This window comes from Myotis yumanensis, unplaced genomic scaffold (genome assembly GCF_028538775.1).
Source record: "Myotis yumanensis isolate MYYU_CA2020_CCGP unplaced genomic scaffold, mMyoYum1.0.hap1 SCAF_3, whole genome shotgun sequence".
Classification (NCBI taxonomy): domain Eukaryota; kingdom Metazoa; phylum Chordata; class Mammalia; order Chiroptera; family Vespertilionidae; genus Myotis; species Myotis yumanensis.
In genome coordinates this window covers 169166215-169192013 of record NW_027223754.1, presented here as the reverse complement: position 1 = coordinate 169192013, position 25799 = coordinate 169166215, and the positions used below count along the sequence as shown (strand labels likewise).

Below are 25799 nucleotides of genomic sequence, written 5' to 3'. Positions count from 1 at the left end.
AATTTGCATATTACTCTTTTATTAGATAGGATATTTGTAAACCTACTAAGTTGACAGATAAAAAGAGAAAAAGTGCCAGCACAAATAAGATTTAAAACAACCAGCCTTCTTATATATGCCGGTGGGAATATAAACTGGTACAAAGTCTTAGAGGACAATTTGATAATATATCTCTGTAGCATTAAAATGTACAGAACTGGGGTTTCATAATTATCTTTATAGAAATAGAGCCTAAGGAAATTGTCAGAGAGGCTTACAGAAATTCCTGCATCACATGTTATCTGTAAGAGTGAAATTTTGGTAAGAATTTAAAATGTTAACATTTTATGACTGGATAAATAGATTTTACGTTTTATAGAATGTCACACCACTATTATAAATTATCCTGTAGAAATACTACTGATATGAGAAAAAATTCATACCAAATTGATCATTTTAAGAGATTAAAAAACAGTATAAATGGTATAATTTCAATTTACAGTTAAAAGGTACACATGCATTACAAGCATACATAAAAGAATAAAAACTATTTCTGAAGTATTACCAGCAGCATCTCTAGGAAATGGGATACTGGGAGATTTTAATTTCCTTCCTTCATTTGGAGGCTTTTCTGTATTTATTTTACTGGGTGCATCTATTAAATCTGTATTAGAAAAAAATGATACGTGCAATAATATGAAAACAGAAAATTTAGGGGTTCATGTAAATATACCATATGTAAGTTCATCAATTTCAAGCTTTTAAAAATGTGTTTCCCCTGAATTTCAACAGAATTTCTATTGATAAATAACTTGTTTTGGTGGGCTGGTTCTATTACATGCAAAAAGAAAGACACACAGATTTTGCAATATTAAAAGAAAATCTTATTTATACTTTTAAAAATATTTAGAAGACATTTAATTATTTATTTGTTTGTTTATTATTTTGTAGTCCTTACCCTAGGATATGTTTTCATGGATTTTAGAGAGAGAAGAAGGGAGAGATAGAGAGAGAAACATCAATGTGAGAGAGAAACAAAGATGGTTGTTTCCCATATGTGCCCCTACCAGGGATCGAACCTGCCACCTAAGTATGTGCCTTGACCGAACCCACATCCTTTCGGTATACAGGATGATGCTCCAATCAACTGAGCCACCTGACCAGCACAAAATACTTAGAAGACTTTTTAAAACGTTATAAACTTAGGTAAGCATTTCTACTTGGAACAAAATCAATTAATTCACTAGGAAAATCTAATCTAATCAGGGAGATGTTTGATAGGATAAAACAGTAGAAAGGAATAATGCCAGAAGAAAATTTAGGTTGAAAACGCCTCAAGTTTATATTTACTACCATTACAAAAGAAGATTCAGTTATTGATGGACTATAAACACAGAGGCTAGTGCAGGGAGATTAACAACCCCTTTCTATCTCTCTTCTGGGATAACCTGGGAATAACACATTCAGGTCATTATGCTGCAGTAGGAGAAAAAGACAGACAAAACAGGCTTGCTTTAGTAAAGAGCAATAAACATGAGTAAAGGGCTAGCAGGACTGACAGAGGGATGAGCTCATTGTGTGGCATCTGAGTTTAATTCTGTATAATATATCAGATAAATTCTAGGAAATATAAATAAGAAATAAAAGAGTCATGGCAGTTACCTACTGGTGTTTACAGGACATGCCCTTAATCCCTCCTCAGATAGAATCGGTCAAGTATGGCAACTGTACGTGACAAGGAAGAAAAGTCTTAATTCGATGCAGGTGCAGCTTTCTGGTAACTACTTGATTGTCCGTCTTCCGAAAGCACTAATAAGCTTACAGGCATCCTATACCTGACTAGATACAGTTATACATCTGTAACATTCTATACTCCCTAATATAATTATTTTAATTCTCTAAACTGCCAATGTGGTGTGCACTGATGCTCTTGGTAGCTAATCAACACATATTTGTCAAATAAATTATGAACCCAAATATTTACTGATATCCATTCACCTCCTAGAAACTGTCCTGGGTATCCAGTGAGGAGCAAAGCAGAACCAACACAGTTTCCCTGCCTTTGTGGAATGTATAGGAGCTCAGAAAAGATACACAAGTGAAAAGACACATGGAAGGGCTTGTGTGTGTTCGTTTCTGTAAGATTGAGAACCACAGGGGATTGGGAAGAGGCTATTTAGATGGAGTGGGAATATTTAAGTCAAAACCTTAAAGGATGGGGAAAAAAGATAACTGTGCAAAAGGAAAGGGAGGAAAACTGGTCCAAGTAAAAAATAGGAAATCCTGGAAGAGGTTTAGCATTTCTTTCAGAATAAGGAGAGGTCAATGAGACGCAACATCAGAAGCAAGACAGAGACTGGAATGAGCCAATGCAGGAGAGGTAAGGAGGGGCTGCAGCATAGATTTCTAATGGGAGCCACTGAGTGGTAATAAGCAAGGGCATAATATGGGCCATTTTTCTATTTAAAGGATTGCTCTGGCTGCTGTTCACAGAATAGATTGGAAACAACAAAGGTGAAAAGCCAATGTAATGGTGACAATAATGGGGTGACTTAAACCTGCATAATGAGGGGGAGATAGAGACAAGGGTCTGGAGTTGAGCTCCTATTTTGAAAACTAAAACCAAGGACATGTAATTGAATTGGGTATGGGAGTGAGCAAGGAATCCGGTGGCCTCAAGGCCTTCAGCAAATGGGTGGTAGTGGAGGCAAAATGAGGTTAGGCTGGGACAACAATGTTTTCTTATTCTGAATTCCAACTTGCTCCTTGGCTACAATAATCTCTTCTATAGTTGAATAAAAGATTAGAATTTCGTATTATTTCGTTAGCCATATGTTATTTTAGAGCCAGCTTAAACAAGGTAACACGTTTAATACTTACAATATGTTTATAAGGTGGGTATAGTTTCTCCATTTTACCAAGAGAGAAGAAGTCTCAGGAAGCTATAGTACCTGGTTGAATTTTCCAGGTAGTGATAGGTCCCTTCCCACACCCCTTACCTCCTCCTAGCTAATGTTTTTCTCCTCATTTCCTTTCCCCCTTATTTTTCCTCCATTCTTAAAATTTTATACAAGCAAATGGTCATAGCACATTGCTTATAACTCTGTTTAGCAATCAATTAATATTTTTATTAATTTTAATTACCTCCTCTTATAAATTACAAAGTCCCCGATGGTATATGTCTTGTATATATATTTGTATTATTCAAAGCATCAAACATGTCTCCCAAATAGCAGTTAATATTTTTTTAAAAAACACTTATACCAGTATTGCTATAAATTTCTCATATATATATATATATATATATATTTTAAATTCATCTAATCCTCACATTGAATGTGAAGTATTATTTTCATTCCCATTTTATAGAAGAGAAAATGGAGTCACTGAGAGTTAAGTAACGTTTTGAAGGTCACACAGTTAATATGCTGCATAATCAGAATTCGAACCCAGGTGGTCTGACTCCAGAGAGATACCTGTGAACAGTACTATACTGTCTACTAAATATGAAGCGCCAAGTCCAACTTAAGCAAAGTCAGAGAAAACTTGACCCAATGGTGCTTAAAATCACTCTTGATCCGTGCAGCTATTTTGATCGCTAAGTCAAAATACTACTAGGACACTTACAGTAATTCTCCACCCTGAGTGACCCTAACACTTAAAAGCTTACAAATTTTGGATGCTACTTAATGTTTCTTAGCTTAATTTTCTTTATATGTAAAATAGGCATGATAGTACTGATCTGATGTATAAATACTCAATAATTAGTTGTTTAATGAATGTCTGGCTTTATGAGTTCTGCTGGACATATCAAGGTACAACAGCATACATTTATTCTAATCATCTAGGAGAAATGTGAGGCTATAGGAAACCTAAAGCATGGAGGGAAATGCTGAGGAGTAGATAGCAGTGCCCCCTACACAATTCTTTTTTTAAATTATATTTATTGGGGTGACACTAGTAACAAAAGTATTCAGGTTCCAGGTGCACAATTCTACAACACATCATCTGGACACTGTATTGTGTTCACCACACCAAGTGGAGGCGTAGCTGGCAGGGTCCCCACCACAATTCTACCTGGTACTGAGATATAACCTAAGGGACATGAACTTGAGAATGATGAGACTTGGCGATAGTTTAAGTTCATAACTGCATGTTTTGCTCACATAGCTGCACTCTGGGGATAGATTTGCTTTCCTTAAAACGATGGAAGAGGAGAGTAGCCAAACATTCTTTCCTCTTACTTAAGAAAGTTCCTCAACTTATAATAACTGAACTCTTCAGTAAGTTACTCAGCCTCTTTTAGACACAGCTTTCTCATCTGTGCAGCAGGGATATCTGCCTCATGGGTACGTTAATTAAATATCTTGCATTTGCAAGATGATAGCTATACATCCTGTATACAGTAAATGCTGTCTAACTTTAAGACCTATTCTTGAATTCTGTTGATAAAACTACTGAAAACACAAAAATGCCTTGATTGTGTGAATACCTTAGGAATCACTTATTTGCTCCTCATTCTAACAGAGATAGGATACCAATTTTAGACAATTAATTCAAGAAATATTTATAGAATTGACCACATTTGATTCTCTGGGAGTGAAAATAAAAAAGACAAAAAGCCTTTCTTCAAATAACATAATTTAATAGGGAAGACAAGTGTGTAAACAACTAACAACAAAACCAAACAGACTTAATTAAGAGCTATAGAAACACAGATGATGAAATCTTAAAAATGTCACACTATGACTAGGAGGTGAATATGAGTCCACTTCAGCATCATGCATTAGCAGCTAAATTAACTTACACTTTCTAATGAGAAGATTCAAAGAAAATTCATACAGGTGATACCACGTTGATTGGGCCATGGAAGTTGAATAAGCATTTCAATAAGTAAAGAAAAAGGTAAAGAAAGTTGTTTGGGCAAATAAAAACCACATCAGCAAAAATAGTCTCAGAGAACAGTATAATAAAATCTGCCATAATGGGTTAAGTAGGGGGTCTAAAATTCTAGCCAAATAAAAATAAAAGTTGCAATGCTATGAGGTTAATGAGAAACACTATTTTTTAGTTGGTTGTCCAGCTCTTGTGTGGTGCATGGCGTGGTTTGAAGGGGAGAGGTCAGGAGCTGCTGCTCCTACTTTTAGGCAATAGAGCTGTTCGGTTTTCTTGAGGGACTAGGAAGAAGCAGGAGAGTCTAACGTGCGATAAAATCATAATCAAAGGGCAATGCCCTGATGACTGAAAACTTATAGCAAATGTCTTTGTATAACATAAAAGTTCGTGTGTTCCACACCATTCGTGGAAAGCAGAATTTCATGATAAGGAACCAAAGGGAGCATTTCCCACATGCTGTTATAAAATTTAAGTTGTCTTCTGTAGTTGAAGCTGACATTATTGATGAGGAGACAGACAATTATTCTAGGATGTAGCTGAATGCCTTACCAACACCCCAAGGCAGGGGATAACTTGTTCAATAAATGAGACAGGGGGACAGTGTCATGTCAATATCAGCTCAAATGTCCCCAAAGACTGAAGGTTCTGGGAACTCAAGAACATTATATACTGTTCTAGGATTCAGCTCTATTTGTAATGAGTAAGTGCACAGAAAGAAAATGGCATGGAAGAGGATGCCATCCGTGCCAAGATGGATTAAAAATATAAATAATAATAATAATAGTAATAATAATAATAATAAACTATTATTAAATTAGCAATTGAAAAAAATTACAGACATGAGATAGTAGAAGAATATCTGAAATGTCCAGGTTAAAAACAATGAAGGTTTGAACTAAGAGACAGTGAGAATAATAATAATGCCACCTTATCTATACTAATAAAGGGGTAATATGCTAATTAGACAAGATGTCTTCCAGACATCCTTCCTGACAAAGTCAGGGGTGTGGCTGGCCTGCAAACTGCCTGTGGCTCCTCACCCAGTCTGGCCGCACCTCCAGTGGAGAACCTGAACCCCCATCCGGGGCCCCCTTTAGGGCAGACCAGCCACCCCCCACCCATGCACTAGGCCTCTATTCCTATATAATAAAAGGGTAATATGCAAATTGTCCCTAATGGCAGAATGACCAGAAGGACCACTGGACCAGGCACTATGAAGTGCACTGACCACCTCTTGGTCCCTTTCCCCAGCCGGCAGGCTCTGATTACCTGATGGCCACCCATAGTGGGGGCAGGGCTGGCGAGTGGGTGGGAACAGCCATCCTCTCCTCTCCTCGGCCGTCATGCACTGATCACCCAATGGTAAATGGGCAACCGGGGGTGGGTGGCAGTGGGTGGCAGGGCCAGCTACGGGCAGCTGAGGAAGATGGCCCTGATTGCAGGCCAAGCCTAAGGGACTGTACCCACACACGAATTTCTTGCCCTGGGCCTCTAGTATTTTTATAACGCTTTGAAAGTTACTCAGCATTCTTTTATGTATAGTCTTACCATAGAACCTCACACCAGCAAAGCAGACTAAGTAGTAAGGACAGTGTGAATTTCTTTTTCTATCTCTTTCTCTTCCTCCCTCCCTCCTTCATTCCCTCTTCTCTCCCTGACTCCCTCCCTCCCCTCCCCCTCTCTTTCTTTGCCTCTCCAGCATCTCAAACACCTCTTTTATTTTGGAAATATCATCCATTGTGTGAGCTAGGTAGGAGGCAGGGCACCCCTCCCACTATGGAAGCTAGAAGAAAGCAAGACACACTGGCCAACCTCTTGCCACTTGGTGAATACAAAGTCTGAACATGTGATAAAAACTAAGACAACTACATGTAGTTCTGCCCAGGAATTCTGAACGTAGAGTGGGTGACCGGAAGGGAAAGAGATAGCTAGAATTCATTTTCAGTGCTGTGTATCCCCACAGCATTCTGCAGTGGCCGCCAGCAGCAGGGTGACAATATCCTATGACTGCCCCAACTTGAAAAAACTGTTACAGCTACTAAGGCTTCAGAGATGCCTTCATCTCTGCACATTTCCAGGCTGCTCTTCAGCTTTATGTGTATTCTTTATGCCACTCACACGTTTGCAGAAAATCCCTTTATGGTTAAGACAGACAGTGTTTCCTTTTACTTGCAACTAAAAGCCTTTATGACATACAAACCATATTTTCCCCGTTTGCTGACAGGAAGCTGAGAGCAAGGGAGAGTTGCCTGTGAGGAAAGACAGTTGTTGGGCTCTTGCCACTATGCTCTTTCAGTTGCTTATCACTGGACTCACAGATTCTGCATAGAAATGTGGAAAGTTTTACTGCTAAAGGAGAGGTGATACCACTAACTAGAATGTGTGCAAAGAAATTTAAAAAAATCAAAATAATATCATCTAAGCTAAAGCTACAGGACCAATTCCTCTTGCAAAGGACTCGCAAACAGTAACATACCCTCTTTCCCTAGTTAACTCACAGTGAAACCTTGCAGACTCTATCGAGGCATTGCATTCCCTCAGATAATTACATTCTATGTAAGATTTTGTCATCTTCCCACAAGCCATTTACAGCTACCCCCTTTTGAAAAATATCACATCTATCAAAGAAGAGACTGGCCATTAGAAGACAAAATAATATCCAGTATTCAATAATTTCACTGCCATGGGACCCTTTCTAGTTTAGCAACAAATTTTATGTGTTTCTTGGTCTAACGATTTCCTCTTTGAAATGAGCTAAAGTTTTAGGACTTTTAAAAATTGGCTAACTGACACTACAGTATAATAGCATATATATATATACACATATATATATACATATATATATTGAATGACTTTACTGTTTAAGGTTATTATAGTTTAATTTCACAAGGAAAATCAGTGCAGATGAATTCAAAATTTATTGAAGTGTCTGATGGCTCTTCTGGGGCTTATGTCAATGTGAGTTATGAACTTAGTAGGAACGTGACTCATAAAGAAGCCAAAGCTTTGACATTATTTTTGTATTAAAATCTCCATGGCTTAAGATGACCATATTTATGACCACTTCAATACTATAAATCATAGTTTGCAAACTAAAAGTACTCCAATTCACAGGTCAGGCAGATACAGTAAGGGAGGGAGGCCGACTGGCTGTAAGGGTTCTGGCATTCGGTGCTTTCTTCTGGGAACTGCTGAGTCGGAGGAACTGGGGGATGGGGACTGGGGACCTGGAGAGGCCTCTTCTCCTAAGAGAGCTGCCACTATTGTCTGCATCTGAAAGCTGGGGTACAGCAATGCAGACCCCAAAATAATGGAGAAAGCCAGATTTTCATAATAAAATCTTTTGACTGTTTAAATGTTGGATTGTTAAAATGCCCCAAAAGTCAAATATATTGCCACCAAGAGACAAACAAGGTCCACAGGTCATTAATTGGTGAGTGGATATAGTCTTGCTGGCATGGAGCCTTTCTGAATTTAAAGGTTATTCTCTGCAACCCTGCATTCCATCCCAAAGATCTATGGCAGTGATGGCGAACTTTTTGAGCTTGGCGTGTCAGCATTTTGAAAAACCCTAACTTAACTAGGGTGCCGTGTCACATATAGAAATTTTTTGATATTTGCAACCATAGTAAAACAAAGATTTATATTTTTGATATTTATTTTATATATTTAAATGCCATTTAACAAAGAAAAATCAACCAAAAAAATGAGTTCACGTGTCACCTCTGACACGCGTGTCATAGGTTCGCCATCACTGATCTATGGCAACAGCCATTCCCAACAACACACTAAGTCTACAAATGAACTTCTTCATAGTGCTTTCAGAATCATTGTCTGCCAACTTCCTTACTGTTGTTAATTTCAGAAGGTTTAAAAAGAAGGTAGATGAGAAATATACTACATAAACATTTGATTTACTATGTTTTGGGTAAATGTATAATCTATTTCTGTGTTAACTGTGTGTTTTTTGTGTTTAACAGAAGCAGACTAGGCAAATGTTAAAATAATGAGCGCCCCTAAATCTATACCAAAACCAAATACAAAAAAAGTACCTCAATCATTAAAGTGATGAATTTGGCCTGGCTGGCATGGCTCAGTGGTTGAGCATCGACCTATGAACCAGGAGGTCAGGGTTCAATTCCTGGCCAGGGCATATGGCCTGACTGCGGGCTCGATACCCCAGTGTGGGGCATGCAGGAGGCAGCTGATCAATGATTCTCTCTCCCTCTCTCTTCCTCTCTGAAATCAATAAAAATATGTATATATTTTTTAAAAATTTGAATTGTTGCTTCTAATAATTAGAAAATAGATGGGAACTGAGAATCATTTTAAAATATAGTTTTGGACAATTCAACAGTGTTAGCTAATAATTATAGTGTATTTGTTTTCTATTGTTGTCATAACGACTTATTCTAAGCTCAATGGCTTGAAACCACATAAATTCATTATCTTATAGTTCTATAGGCCAGAAGCCTGACAGGTCTCCTAAGCTAAAATCATGATCTTGTAATCATGAATACAAAAACTGCATTCCTATTTGGTGGCTGTTTTCTTATTTATTCCAGCTTCTAGAAGCCGTTCCTCTAGAGTAGGGATGGGGAACAACTGGCCCAAGGGCCATATAAGGCCCCCAAAATCACTTGGTCTGGCCCTGCCAAGGCATTAGGGGTGAGTTAATGGAATGTTTGACCAAATATAGTAGGCTAATCTTACCTAATAATAGACAAACATGTAAATTGACCGTACCTTCGTTACACTAACCAGCCAATCAGGAGGGTATGCAAATTAACCCAACAAAGATGGCGGTTAATTTAAATACATAGGCGCAAAGCAGAGGAGCAAAGACTGAAGGCGACTCCGGCCAGAGCAGCGAAGACCAAAGGCAGCTCTGGCAGGAGCGAAGGCCAGGGTCCTGGGTGCCAGAGGAAAACCGGTGCCGGCAGCCAGGGGAAGGGAAAGCCTATTGCATGAATCTCTTCGTGCAACAGGCCTCTAGTTTTTAATAATCTTGTATGGCCCATGAATGATGTTATAAATATCCAAATGGCCCTTGGCAGAAAAAAGTTCCCCACCCCTGCTCTAGCAGCTATTTTTGCTCATGGCTCTATCTTCAAAGCCAACAATGTTGCATCTCTCTGATAGTCACATCTCCCTCTGACAAAAGTCAGGGAAAATGCTTCTCTTTTAAGGATTCATGTGATTAGATTGAGCCCACTTGGATAACTAAGGATAATATCCTCATTTCAAGGCCTTTAACCTTAACCAGATTTGCCCTATAACACATCACAGGTTCTGGGGATTGTTAGCATGTGGGCCTCTTTGAGGACCATTATTCTGTTTACCACAAAAGGGAGCAATTATAACGACTATTCCTTCAAGTGCTTATGTTCCAATTATGCTGATTACTGTGCCTGCTTCTTCTCATTGAATTCTAAAAACAACATATAAGGTATGCAATATGATTCCATTTTAAAGATGAAGAAACTAAGGCTAGGAAGTTAGGGAAATTGCTCAAGATGACAGCTAGTAGATAGCAGAACAAGGACTCAAATCCAAAAAGCCTAAATAAGCTAGTACCCATAAGCTAAAATGCCACAGAATGTCTGTGGAGAAGAGGGGCCGAGGGAGATTATAATTTGATTTGAACCAACTAAACATAGAGGCTCCATGGACTGCTTAGCTATTTCCTATCTTGTTGTAGTTGTTTGTTGTTGCATTTCAGAACATTTAATGAGTATGTATTTGCAAATCTATTGTATAAAAATGCCTCAGGTAGTAACTTAATGGTTATGATTTTATTCTAAAAAAAATTTCTAAAATCAGTTCTCATTAGGCCACACTGAAAATTTGCTTTCAGGGAGTTCCTAGAATATCAACACAGCATTCTGTCTTCTTTGAAATGAATTAACATATCACCTTGATTCAAGGTCATCATTGATTGTTAGACATATCATCTACTTAATAAACAACTTTCTGGCACAAAGGAAAATAATATAAAACAAAATAAAGCATAATAACTTCAATATGCACACCTCAATTAGAATATGCACAAACTGAGAGAAATGTTCCAGAAACCATATCTTGGAATGTTCTATAGGAACTTATCTGACTTTATCTCCTACAATTCTAGTCACACTAAACTTGCTATTATAAAACAACCTGTATTTTTGTATCTACTCTTCCTTCCTGCTGAAATGTCTCCTCTTCTGAGATGTCTGTTTCTGTCCTTAAACATCTCAATTTAAATGTCACTTGGTGATGCCTGCCCATAGCAAGGCTTAAGCCAGATCACTCACTGCCTTGCTGAGCTCCCAACAGCTCTCTGCACATTTCTTTGATACAGAATGTGTACTGTAGTGATTCATTTCCACTATCTCTATCTATTAAGTTGAACAATAACACTACCATGCATCCATATCAAAGCTCTGGTGTAAAGAAAAGTAAAAGAAATGTGTGACATCTCATAAGTTTTCACAATCACTCATGCACAGTTCTTACACAACACATTTTTACTTCTCTCTCGTTACTCTTATCCTTCAGTCTGGTGCTCTCTATCAGTATTTAGCTGAAATGGGTTAGTTCTGAAAACTTTGTATAATATTTAATGTCTGTAGTAGGCAGCCTTTAATTTTTTAAAATATAGTTTTATTGATTTCAGAGAGGAAAGGAAAGGAGAGAGAGATAGAAATATCAATAATGAGAAAAACTCAGTGATTGGTCGCCTCCTGCACACCCCATACTGGGGAATTGAACCTGCAACCTAGGTATGTGCCCTGACTGGGAATGGAACCGCGATCTCCAGGTTCATAGGTCTACGCTCAACCACTGTGCCACCCCAGCTGGGCTAGGCAATCTTTAAGATGGTCCCCTATGATTTCCACCTCCTGATATCCATGCTTTTGTGTAATTTGGCCTTTAGTATGGGCTGGACATAGTGATTTGCTTATCACCAGTATATTACAGCAAAGGTAATAGGATGTCACTTCTGCAGTTAGGTTACAAGAGATGGTGATTTCCATCAGGCTAGCAGGCTCTCTCTCTTACTACCTTTGATGAAGTAGGCTGCCATGTGAACAAGGCCCTATATCAACAGCCAGTGAGACATTTAATCTGCCTTATAGGTAACCTTGGGAAAATCCTTCCCTAGCTCTTGAGGACACTTTGATTGCAGCCTTATGAGAGACCTGAAGTAGAGGGGACTCAGCTATTCCATGTCCAGATTCCTGACCCACCAACACTATCCTATATAATAAAAGCCTACTATGTTAAGTGTCCTGTCGTCTGGTCAACGAATCAAAGCATAATATGCTAATGATATGCTTAGGCTGCTCAACAGCTTGCTATGATGTGCACTGACCACCAGGGGAAAGACCGTTGACTGGTCGACCAGTCACTATGACGTGCACTGACCACCAGGGGGCAGATGCTCCAACCAGTAGGTTAGCTTGCTGCTGGGGTCCAGCTGATCAGGACTGAGCAAGAAAGGCCAGTCACACCCTGGAGCCCTCCCGCAGTCCCTCTCTGGCTGGCCAACCTCCCACATCCCTCCCCGGCCCTGATTGTGCACCGATGGGGTCCCTCGGCCTGGCCTGCACCCTCTCGTAATCCGGGACCCCTCAGGAGCTGTCAGAGAGCTGGTTTTGGCCCGATCCCACTCAACACAGGAGCTGCCCCCTGGTGGTCAGTGCACTCCCACAGGGGGAGCGCCGCTCAGCCAGAAGCCAGCCTCATGGCTGGCAAGTACAATGGCAGTGGCAGGAGCCTCCTCTGCCTCCATGGCAGCGCTAAGGATGTCTGACTGACGGCTTAGGCCTGCTCCCCTAAGCCGTCAGTCGGACATCCCCTAAGGACTCCTGGACTGTGAGAGGGCACAGGCCAGGCTGAGAGCCCCCCCCCCCCCCCCCCCCCGCTCCCACCATCAAGTGTGCAAATTTCATGCACCAGGCCTCTAATGAGACAATAAATGTGCATTGTTTTAAGGTGCTAAATGTTGGAACTATTTGTTATGCAGTAGTAGATAACTAATACCATGTTATTCCCTTTGAGAAAAGAACTTTGTTTAAGCAAAAGGAAGCCTCTTATATGGCTTCAGACGTTATATGAAGAAAGTACCAATCACTGAGGTAGGTGTCAACTGCAGACAATGAAAGCACTATCCAAGCCATCAGTTTGGCTCTGCCTCGCCCCAGCAGAAGCACATGGCAGAGACAAGGCTCTGGATTTGAGAGAAGAAACTCACCCTCAGAGCCCAGACCCGTGACCTGCATGTGACACTGCTGAGGTGCCTTGGACTGGGGAGGAAATGAGTGCACCGACACCAGCAATGTCACCAAGAGGTTACACACCCATTGCCAGGTTAGCTCGGCAGCACGGCCCATAGAGGCACAGGAAGGTCACACTTCCATTCTGGCTATCACGTCAAAGCCAACAATCAAGGGAGGAAATGAAAGGCATCTGCTGAACCTCAACTTCAATAATCCTGCCCTCCATAGCTGCCTGTTGCTAAGACACCGCTATTATTACACTCCTGGCATGTATAATCTTTTTATTCCCCTACGTGAGTTTTCAGCTCTGTGCTTTCCATATAAAAATACAACTCAAATAATACAGCCATTTGAGACAAAGGTGAATTAGGGTTTCCTGACTGACCACGTCAAAGCAGGTGAGGCTGGCTAATGAGGCAGTGCTCAGGTGAGCTGGCACAGAGGCCGGCTGGTGTGGACACATCCCACTGGCTGCTCTGATGATCAAACCACAGCCAGCTGGAGGTCAGACATGGGGACAAGGCTGCGCCGCGATGCCGCATAAAGGCTCCGACAAGCCTGGAAACCGCTACGTCGGCGCTGACAGATTCAGATAGCACGTTCCTCTTTCCAAGCTTTTCATCTTTAAAAAGGCAATTCGGCTCCCTGAGCCTTGGAGCCTGTTTCATGAAGAGCTGGCTGCTAATTGTATGCGTGCACATATGTGTTTCAGGAAAGAGATCAGCACATTGCCTTGGCCTCCTCACCAACTGTGCAGACACGTCTCACTTCTGTTCTCTGCAAGTTTTCCAGGCGTGGCCTGAAGTTTTCTAGTATTAACCCTTCCTGGTAACGACAGTGCACATTCTCCTAGAGATGCTCTCTTGATTATGCATGCTTACAAATAGCTTTTCATTACGAATTCTTGGAGTCTCGGGGCTTGACATTTTGATTTTTGTAATCATGTTTATATTTTCAAATTACTCAATAATGACTACACAGTGTAATAATACTCCGTGAGCTACAGGAGGTGAATGAGGCATCTTTTAGCATCAGGGGCCACATTTTACCTCTCTAAAACCGAAAGTGGTCTGATTTTCATCTTTGATGAAATATAGCACCATTTTACCGAATTTTGCAATGCCGACTCCAAAAGAACAAGATGTGGAGTGGCTGTTCATAAAAATGCAAAAGTCTTTCCCAATAGTCATGGCAACTAGTGTCCAGATGGCAGGATTGTCTGATTGCTGACTGTGATTCTTTAGAAAAGAAATCCACATAGAAGCAGCAGGTTCTGAGAATCTGCCCTGCCTGAGAACTGGCCAGACTCTCTAATTCTTAGAGGCCATATTCTCTACTCTGGGAAGATTAGTATCCAGGGTAGGTCCCTGGCTGCGTCTATCTCACCCCAGGGTATCCCAACCTAAAACTCATTCACAAGAACAATAGGAACCTCCCAGATCCTAGGGAAAATCCCCCTATGGAAGGAAGAAGTGCTACTCAGTTACAACAAGGGCTCTCTTTCTTTTTACACCCGCTATTCACAGTGCATAATCAGTACAGTTGAATAAACAGTAGCATGTTGAATCCATGGCTCTGGCAAAGCTATCTGCTTTAGGAAAATAATAACTCAGTTGGAAAATAACAGTGCCCGGTTGAAAGGGTCCCAGGGAAATAAGAGGAGAGCTTGCCTAATCATAATAGTAACAACAATTATAGTAGCCAACACTTATTGAAGATTTCTCCTTTGCTAGGCATTTTACTAAAGATAAGCTGCTAAGGCATTTTACAACTAACATAACCTTGTTTATGTAGGATGTTTTGGTGAAGTCTGATATGCTTATTTTCACTTCCCAGTTCTTTAGCCTTGTTTCTCTCTGATCTGTGTTTCTTGTGCATGCCACCCCCCTCCCCTGCCTCTCTGCCTTTGTCCACAGTATTCTTGCTTCCTTTACTTTTTATACACAGTAATTATCATGGCACACACACACAATGAATTATCTGTGTTGTTCTGTAGGTGCAATTTTGATAAATCCATCCAGAGCTATTTTTAAATACCTGATAATACTAGTAAAGTTATTATCCATCCATACAATAAATTACCAGCTTCAACTTAAATTCTTTTAGGAAGAATGTAGAATAAAAAACAATAATGCTATTGCTGGCTTTCTACAATACTATCTCTTTAAACGCTTTATGCAAATTACCTTTTCTGGGATTGCTTGATAGGAAACTTGAAAGAAACACACCAGAGGAATCCCTTTGAGGAAGGGGCACGCATGGGTTACAACTGACTGAAAATCTTTGCTTCAGTTGCCCAGTAGCAAATCCTTCTCTGTAACCTTTTGTGCATCCCAATAGTACCCCAGGCTCTTTAAAATGCTGGGAAACCAACAGTAAAAAAGAAAACAATAGCATCATAAAATCAATGACTCTTCTCCATAAACACCAAACTAAATGAGCCTGACACATAGGATGGCCATAGTGATTTAAAAAAAAAAATAGTGACCATGTTAGAGCAAAAAAAGTAACTATAGGATCATAAAATGTAAGCACTAGGAGTATTCAATGCTATAAAATGTTAAGTACTTTTAGAAGTAAAACTCCTTGGGGAACACCACAGGAGGCTCTTTAACAGCAGAACTCAAGTATCAAGTAGAATTCCTTGTGCTCAGTTTAGACACTTTATGGACCTTCTTTGGAATGAGATCTGGACAACAGCCAGCATCAGAAGGCCCCGGGTAAGAGAAGCAGGGGGTCAGTAGAAAGCACATTGAGCAGGCATCGGGATAGGTGTTCGAAGGGCCCTAAGCAATCCCCTCTGCCACCTCTGCTGAGGCCTACAACTGTGCCTTGCAAAATATTCCCCCAGCTGAGCTAGGAGGAGGTTTTTAATAAGGGAAGGAGAGGAAAGAACTTGAGGGAGAGTGGGCCTTATTGAGAAGGGGTCCCTTTTGTCATGCCAAAGGCTAATAGGAGGACACTGGCCACCCTAAGAAGTGAGCGAAGTGCCTAAAAGAAACTTGAAGAAAAGTAGGAAAAGTTAAAAAGAAAAAGTTACAACTTTGATTGGGTGAACCTAACGCTGAATTTATCAGCCTTGGCACTGTTGGCATTTTGGGTCATGTAATTCTTTGTTATGAAGGGCCAGTGTGGGACAGAGATTAGTGACTCAGTCAGAAGGCAACCAGCCAAAAGCTCCTAGCTTTTCAGGTCCCAGAAAAATAAGGCATTTTCTTAAGAAAATAGTTAGTCTAATAATAATATTATGGGATGTTTATCAGAATCCTTGGCCTCTGCCCACCAGATGCAGGTAGCAGCCCCCTTGCCCCTCACTTATGATAACCAAAAATGTCTCCAGACATTGTCAAATAGTCTCCGGTAGGTGGGAAGGTAAAATGGACCCTGTTGGAAAACCACTGTCCTAAAAAACCTATTTTCTCCTTAAGCTGGGCAAGACTTTTTCCATCCCTTCTATGGCCACCTTTCCCATTCTCCTGATCCTACTCTAAAGAACTGTACAATAGTGGGAGGACAGCAAGTTCCTCAACACACACAAGAAAGAACCAGAACTGTGTGTTTCTTACTATAATAATCGGAGACATATCAGGAAGATCTGAAATGAATATGTGTTATCCTTTGATAATTCCAAAATTATGGATTTTATCTTTGCTTCTAGAGATTTTTATTCTTTGCTCATTATATAAGACTAATTCCAAGAAGAGATGTCCAGCAAGATCTAACATATTTGCTGAATTTAATGAATGTTTATGTGAGGGACCCAAGAAAGCCATTTGTCAAGATAAGTTAACAAGAAACTTTGTTATGCATAAAAATTGTTTTTACAATCAGAGTTGCTGAAGAATGTCCTTTTAATATCTTGGTTCATGTGAACCAAACCCTTTCCTTCGCTTACATCCCCTCCCCTTTGCCTTTTCTCCCTTCCTTCCCTTCCCTCCTTCCCTTCTCTCTTTCTCTTCCTCCCTCTCTCTTACTCTGTCCCTCCTCCTCTCCCCAGCCCTCTCTTTTTCTTTCCTCTCTGAGAACAGAAAAAAAAATGTAAGAGGTAGATTATGAAGACTTAATTAGGACAAAAATATACCTTCACTGGAAGGAAAATTATATTAATGAGTTCAGAAGATTATAAACTGCTGCATCATTTGTGTAAATGGCACAACTGAGTCATTAGTGTAATTGTATGATAGAGCCAGAGGCCTAGAAAATTGTGATTTATGTTTCTTCTATTGATTCTGATTTAGGATTATTATTATAAAATCTGTAGGGGAAAAATTTCTCTTGGAGTTAAGCTAATGAACTGAAACAATCTCTAAGAAAGGCAGTTTAATTAATGAATATTATAAGTTGAATAATGTATTTCTACATAAAATATAAATCTTTTCCCCTTATTTATTTTTTGGGTTGCAAATTAAACAAATGATGATGAATATAAAGAGGCTTATCTTCTGGCCCCTCATTGCCTCTCACGAACTGTATGACCATGAGTAATACTCATCTCTCTCAACTTTGGTTTCCCTCCATTTATGAAAGTTAGGAGATTGGGTGAGATTATTCTTAAGAATTCTTCCATCTCCAAAATTTTATGGTCATGAGGAAAATATAATTTACATCATCTGAAAGCGAAAGAAAAAAAAACGGCAATTCTACCAACTATGGAAGGTAATTACTCTGTGGCATACATAATTTCTACCCCAGAGCTATAGGCTTATAAAGTAAAAAAGGCTTCTTTTATTGATCAAAGCTCTTGACTATAAAGTACAGGGTATTGCTCTTTGAGTCTTCTTTAAATTAGAATGTCTATGATTAATTTCAGATGGGGGAAGCAAGTTTGAGAGACCTCTGGGAACAGAGTTGAGCATGTCAGTTTTTTTAGGTTTTATCAAGGAGCTCTTCAATAGGAAAAAGGAGCAGGAATACAGAAGCAAAACAAAATCAGGACTCCAAGAGCTCAGCCACAAACCAAAGAATAGCTCTGCAGTGGTGTCTTCACATTTATTCTGGAAAGCCTCCTACTGCAAGGATGTATTTGTTGCTAAAACTCAGAGAAAATAAAGCCCAATCTTTATCAGAGAAATGAAGTCCTGCTCTGGTCTTATGGAAGCTCATTTTTGTTGTTGTTGTTATTAATCCTCACCCAAGGCTATTTTCCCATTGATTTTTAGATTGAGTGGAAGGGAGGGGAAGAGACAGACAGAGAGAGAAACATCCCCTGCCTGGAATCGAACCCGAGACACTTCAGTCTGCAGGCCCATGCTCTACACACTGAGCCAAACTGGCTAGAGCCTTCAGCCCTGAGGGCAAAACCCCCACCAGGAGAGTCATTTCTTCATGGTGTCTGTGCAGATGCTGATATTAAAGTGTGGGGAGAGAGGGATACAAAGTAGTAAAAAAAAAAAAAATTATTTTATTTTTTTGTAGGAAAACAAACAAGAATTTATTGACCGCAGCAAAAAATAAACTTAGGGCAGTGAAACAAGGAAGGACATAGAAGAAGCAACAGGAGAGCCTGGGCTGGGCTGCTTGGCTCACTGGGAAGCTGGAGAAAACGGGGCCTTGGTAACAGGTTCAAGGGGTTAGTTAGCCCAGACAAGGTGCCTCTGCCCATTGTTTCCCTGGTTGCAAGTCTCATGGGGTCCCTTAAAGGTTAAGGGATACGTGCGTGCCTGCGGGGCAATGGCAGAGGAAAGGGAATGGCAGGCATGCTCCCTGGAGGGAGAGTGCCCCAAGGTGGTAGAATGTAAGCATCCATTTCCTTTCCAGGAACCCTATGTGCCCACCCTGCATAGTCTAACATAAAATGTTTGTCAAAAATCACCTGGCTTGGGACTACAAAATAAAATCCACTCATATTCCCTAGCAAAACCAGCTTTTGTGTAAAATGTAAATTCTCATATTTGTAGACCTACTTGTAGCAGATAGGAAATTTAAGGGCAAGAAAGTCTCCCTTCTTTAAGTAGAAGCATAGAAAAATAGTGGTGCTAGTTGGAAATACTGACATATCAGGAAGGAAATTCATCCATCATATGCCAGATCTTGAAATTCTTGGCTTTGGTTCCTGAGGCATAAAAATCATGGCCTGAACAGCTTTTCTTAAAATAAATTTGGTCTTCCTTCGCATTCCTACAAAGAGACACTTCATTTATATCATTAGGTACTTTGGAATCTCAGGGGAAATTTTTCCCAAAGTAATAGAAAATTAACAGTAATTTGTGGGATTTTACTTGTAAGGGAAATGCACTGAAAGAGGTAAAGACAAAGCAAGAAATTCTCCGTAAGGGGTGACAGCTAAGCTGGTCCCTGAATTGACAGCCAGCAGACAGGCTTGGAATGGTAATGAACCCCTTGAAAATATCCTGCTGCTGTGAAATGCTACTCATTCAACACTAGGCCCAATTGTGTGTCATATACTCTTACTCAAAATCTCTAACATTTTTTAAAAATATAAGAAAACAGCCCAGGTGGCATGGCTCAGAGGTTGCTCACTGACCTATGACCCAGCAGGTCACAGTTCTATTCCAGGTCAGGGCTCATGCCTGGGGTTTCTGGCTCAATCCCCAGTGTGGGGCATGCAAGAGGCAGCCGATCAATGATTCTCTCTCATCATTGATGTTTCTATATTTCTCTCTTCCTCTCCCTTCCTCTCTGAAATCAATGTGTGTGTATATGTGTGTGTATATATATATATATATATATATATATATATATATATACACACACACACACACTGAGTGGCCAGATTATTTATGACCGGCCAGATTGTTATGACCAACCCATCAGTACTTTTTTGGGCCACCTTTTGCCTTCAATACTGTGGAGATTCTTCTTGGCATTGACTCCACGAGATGTTGAAAGGCGATGCGAGGAATCTGACACCATGCCTGATGAATAGCACTGTCCAGGTCTGTGAGATTTGATGGTTGTGAGACCAGCTGCCTGATGGCTCTTTTAACTTCGTTCTACAAATGCTCAATTGGATTGAGATCTGGTGATTGTGGGGGCCACCTAAGCAAGGTAAAGTCTCCCTCATGTTCTTGAAACCACTCCTTCACAATACGAGCACCATGGCATGGCGCATTGTCTTGTTGGAAGAAGCCATCTCCTTTGGGATACGCCATCAACATGATAGGATGAACTTGATCAGAAATGATACTTAGGTATGTTGTGCTATTCAGACATTTATAATGATCTGGCCCTTTAGCAACTTCAGTGCGAAATTATAGCTAATTTGCCTACAAACGTCAGGTGGTCATAATAATCTGGCTGGCCACTCAGTGTATGTATGTATATATATATATTTAAATTAAAAAAAATAAGTAAATAATAAAAAGAATATAAGAAAACAAAAAGAATCACTAAGAAGTACAAAAATGTACACAGCTTTTTAAGTCCCTAAAGCCAAGGAATCAGAAAATTGCTGGTGCTCTTATTTTCAATGAGCACATCTTGAAATACCACACTTTGGGAGTGGCAATTTCATCTCAGATAGATCTTTTGTTGTTGCTGTCAACCATTACTTTGGAACTAGACTTATTGATATGACCAATATTACCACAAACTGTGTATTCATTGAAACTTGTTCTTTTCTATTCCTTTTTTATGTTGAAAATATCTCCATAGTCCTTCTTGAAGACACTGCCACTTAAGGGGGATTAAATTTTGTCTAAAGAAAAAGTGCAAAATTTTCCCCATACTGTGGAAATGTTTAGGATGAACTGACAAAAAAAAAAAAAAAAGCAAGAATTTGTAAATTCATTGGCAACTCTATATATTTTCTTCCCTCAGAATATCTTTGGTTATTCTCTATTGATTGGGAAGTCACTTCTCATTATTTTCTATTTCTATCATTTTTTTTCTATAAATACTATATTTGAATTTTGAGGCAGGCCCTTCCATTTGCTCTAACTGATGAACGGGATATCAAGTAGTACACTGTATGATCACTATAATATAGTACTTAAAGGGGACACACCAATACAAAGGCATAAGGTAGCACATTTATTATAGATTCATATTATTACTGGGAAGTGTTAAAAGCCACTTTCTCTGGAAAACTCTAAGTATACTTTACACATCCCTCAGATAAAAATTATAAAGTTGGAGGTACAGTAAAAAGTGATAAGAATAACATTTTAAGTGCTCTCCAGTTTTATGATTTTACATGTGTTTTTTTCCTAATAAATACTTATAAAAATAAAAAAGAAATCCAAAGGAATGTCTTATTTCACACCCACATTTCCTCAAACTCCATAGTCTTCAAACTCCTCTCCCACACCATTTTCTTTCACATTCTACAGGTAGGAACCTATACAATATGAAGTTAATAAGTTGTCTTATCCCAGGACTATCTTAAAACATTACAAACACTCAATATATCCCTGAACAGGACTCTGGATGGTACTAAAAGGTCCTGAAATGATATTTTATAAAACAAACACAAGCAAAAATTTTATGATGTAGTTATTCAACTGTACTGCCCAAAGGTATGAAGAAGGTCAATTCTCTTTAATATTCCCATTTCCCAGCACTCCAAAAATTATTTCTTAAAGATATAAAATTATTTGTGTTATTATTCCTCTATTCAAAAATCTACTCTCATATAAAGGAGATTCTATTTATGGGTTGTTTCTCAGATTTGCCATAGAATTCACACAAGTATAAGTCCTGTTTGTGTTTAATATCAGTATAATACTGATTTGTTTCTTAAGTTGATCTTTGCCCTCCTATCAGGGAGTATAAAACTTTCCTCAGACTCACAATTAACTACCAAAATCAATACCATATGCTTTTAGCCCAGACAGTGTGGCTCAGTGGTTGACCATCAACCTAGGAACCAGGAGGTCATGGTTCAATTCTTGGCCCAGGTTGCGGGCTCAATCCCCAGTACAGGGCATTGCAGGAAACAGCCGATCAATGATTCTCTCTTATCACTGATGTTTCTATCTCTCTCTCCCTCTCCCTTCCTCTCTGAAATCAATAAAAATATATTAAAAAACAACAACAACCATATGCTTTTGCTTATGACTTGTTTTGTTGTAAGAGAATATTTATGGCAGACTTCTACAAAAAGTTAGAATTTCTTTTAGAAACTTTAAAGAAATTGAAGACATAGAAAGATATGATTTTATAAGGAGCCACTATTTACCTGTACATGAATAGTCATCAATCCTGATGTATCCAGTTTTACAGATGCACATGAAGGAGCCTGGGGTGTTGACACACATGGTATTCTCGCGGCAGTAATGGCGCCCTTCAGCACATTCATCAATGTCTGTGAAGAAAAGACAGGGGAAAGAAGTCAATAGTGGCCAATATTCTAGAGCAGGGTGGGCAACCACTGGCATGCATGCCAAACATGGCATGCCAGTAACTTGCTGGCATGTGAAACCCTCTCTTATAATCTTCCATTTACAATTTTTTTCTTAATATTGACTTTTTTATTTCTCAGGTAAATTCAGTGTAGGTGTATCTTAGATAAATATATAATTTTACATAACATGTATACATTAAAAATAAATGTATTTTTCATCACCATATACTGTGTTTTTGTTGCTTGAATGAATTTTATTATTTCTTCAAGGTTCTTCACATACGTACACCTTAAGAGATATCAAGTAGGTGTAACATGTTCTCAAAAAATTAGGGTTGGCACGCAGAAGAATTTTGAGTCAGAGATTTTGCTGGTTTTGGCACGCACTCACAAAAAGGTTGCCCACCCCTGTTCTAGAGTTTCTTATAATTTTCTTTGGCAGGGATTAACAATAGTTACTAATTGAAAAGAATTTTTAAAAAGTATCCAAGTGCTGGCCAGTTTGGCTCAGTCAATAGAGCATTGGCCTGAGGACTGAAGGGTCCCAGGTTGGACCCCAGTCAAAGGCATGTACCAGGTTGTGGGCTCAATCCCCAAGAGGCAGCCTATCAATGATTCCCATCATTGATGTTTCTATTTCTCTCTTCCTCTCCCTTCCTCTCTTAAATCCATAAAAATACGTTAAAAGTTTTTTTAAAAAAGGTATTCAAAACATCTTTAATAGGAATGTTTGGTGTTCAAATGACAGAAACTATAAAAGTTTTTCCAGCAGCTCTTTCTGAGGTTTCAAAGATGTCTATGTATTTCAACTTGCAGCATTCTAAATATAATTGGAAATTTCCAGTGCATTCATCTACCTGTGTGTGATTAACAGAATCAGATAGTACAGATTGGGCTGCCTTACAGTCTTGGAAGCTTCTATTACTGAGTCTATCATATATTATTTTTTGATTCACTGGCTGTTCTGTACACTTGGTGAGACCCTGCAAGAGGTGAATAAAATATTCAATATACACTAGGACTTCAATAACTTCACTTAGAGATATGAAACCAATAACATGTAGCTTATTAGAGATACAAGTGGAGATACAGCTATCCCAGTAAATGTCAGAACAGAGATGAAATTACAATGTAGAGACCTGATATAAATGAGAAACTGTAAAATAAGGTATCATAGTGAAGAACTTCTATATTAATTCATACACCAAGTTTTGAGTATAAAGACTTACAAATGTTAAGCCATAATAGGCACTAGTACTAATTGGGAAGAATGTGAATTTTGACAATAAAACTGTCCCCATTTTATAGCACCTCTCTGCATGGAACATAAAAGTATTTTACAAATATTTTATTATTATGTAAAACTCTTAATTAAGGGCCTTAATGCATTGACCAGGCAAGGTTCTTCTCCTCCAGAAGTCTGCTTTCTCAAATCCTTGTCGCAAATTCACAAAGTAATGTTGTCCTCATTTGTACTATTAAGAGAAATGGATCAATTACAGGACATAGCCAGGTGAGCCACTACCAAAGAAGTCGTGCTATTCATATAACCTCAACTATGCTCCCAGTCCAGAGAGCATCAAAAGAAATAATTGACACAACCTCAGGAAGCCATATTTTAGAGTTAGAGGTCTCTTGGCAATCATCTGAGCTAACTACATTTTTTTTACAGATGGAAAAACTAAGATGTAGAGGAGTGGTTTTCAACCTTTTGGCCCTTTAAATACAGTTCCTCATGTTGTGACCCAACCATAATATTATTTTTGTTGCTACTTCATAACTGTAATGTTGCTACAGTTATGAATCGTAATGTAAATATCTGATATGCAGGATGGTCTTAGGTGACCCCTGTGAAAGGGTCATTCGACCGCCAAAGGGGTCGAGACCCACAGGTTGAGAACCGCTGAAGAGACTCAATTTTCCACTCAACTTTTAAATGAAAGTCCAAACAATAAATTCCAAACCTCTTAGCATACAAAGCTCTTCCCAGTTTAACTCTTATTTTTCCATCTTTGTATCTTATGACCTCCCTCTCCTCTTCCCTCTCAGTGTTCTGGGCCCACTGAACTGCTGATTATTCCTTGAATGGGCCATGTTCTTGCATAACTATGTGCCTTGGCTTATGCTTTCTCTCTACTCCCTCTCAGCCTACTACAAGCCAGTGGCTCTGGCCCACCAGTGCACGCATCTGTCAGAAATCTGTTTAAATGTCTCTCTGTGAAAACTTCCCTAATGAAGTAAAATGCTCCCTAGGCAGTGTTCCCTTGGAAGTTTGTAAATGTTTACATTTTAGATCCATCCATTGTACATTTTTAATTTTTGTGAGCCTCTTCTCCACAATAAGCCATATACTCCTCGAGGGCAGGGATCATCTGTTTACGTTTGTGAACTCTGACTGCACATTATTTTATCTAGGATGCTTTTTAGAAACAATGGTTCTTGGGTCAACTCTCAACCCCCCACTCCATCCAAATTCTGATTTAATTCTCTTGGTGAAACACAGGCAATTTTTACAAATCTTCTCCATGATGAATCTAATGCAGGAGTCAGCAAAATTTTTCAGTGAAGGGTCAGATGCTAGATATTTTAGGCTTTAGGAATCATCGGATCTCTGTTGCAACTTATTAACTCCATTGTTGTAGCATGAAAGCAACAATAGACAGTATGTATATACTGTTCTAATAAAATGTATTTATAAAAACATATGGGGAATAAAATTTGGCATGCAGACCACAATTTGATTAGCCCCGGACTAATGCATAACCGTGTTAAGAAGCACTGAGAATTTAATTCATTTTTGTATCCACAATACCTTGTAAGGTGTCTAGGACATTTTGGGGTCAATAAATATTACAGGATGAATGAATAAATGCTTCAAGGCTAGCTTAAGGAAGACCTAAGAACGGCTCTCAGATTTTCTGACTTATAGGATAATATTCTTTTCATGATAACATGCTACTTCTCAATGTTTGCACTGCTCTGCAAGGAAAATACCACATTCAATTACAGTCTGAAAATTAAACTACAAGCAACCTGGGGGAATATGATGAAAAACTCATTTGCTTCCAGGGTCTTAAGATCATAATAGGAATGATGGGATTATTGGTGTGTTCAGCTTGATCAATAGACTTTAACCCCACTCCTCTGAGAGGGTGCTGTGGAGAAGAGGAAGCTACTGAGAGCCATGGCAGGAGTCCTCTGGGCTTATGCTTGGCCTCTGGAGGGATGGCCATGAAGTTCACGTGCACAAAGGCATGAAGAGTTCACCTTTGGGGCTAAAACAACCAAGAATAATGAACATGACTCAGTGAAGACACCTTGGTTCTCAGAGGGAAGAATTACTGAATACACTGTGG

General features: G+C 39.3%; 1 protein-coding gene across 2 annotated transcripts in view; it reads right to left on the bottom strand.

Moving 5' to 3' along the window:
• NELL2 (neural EGFL like 2) overlaps positions 1–25799 on the bottom strand; it is a 338372-nt gene that overhangs the window by 133667 nt on the left and 178906 nt on the right. For both annotated transcript variants that reach the window (XM_070410390.1, XM_070410389.1), the window contains exon 14: positions 22279–22404. In XM_070410390.1, the coding sequence (XP_070266491.1) occupies positions 22279–22404 (126 nt within the window). The remainder of the gene's footprint in view (positions 1–22278; positions 22405–25799) is intronic.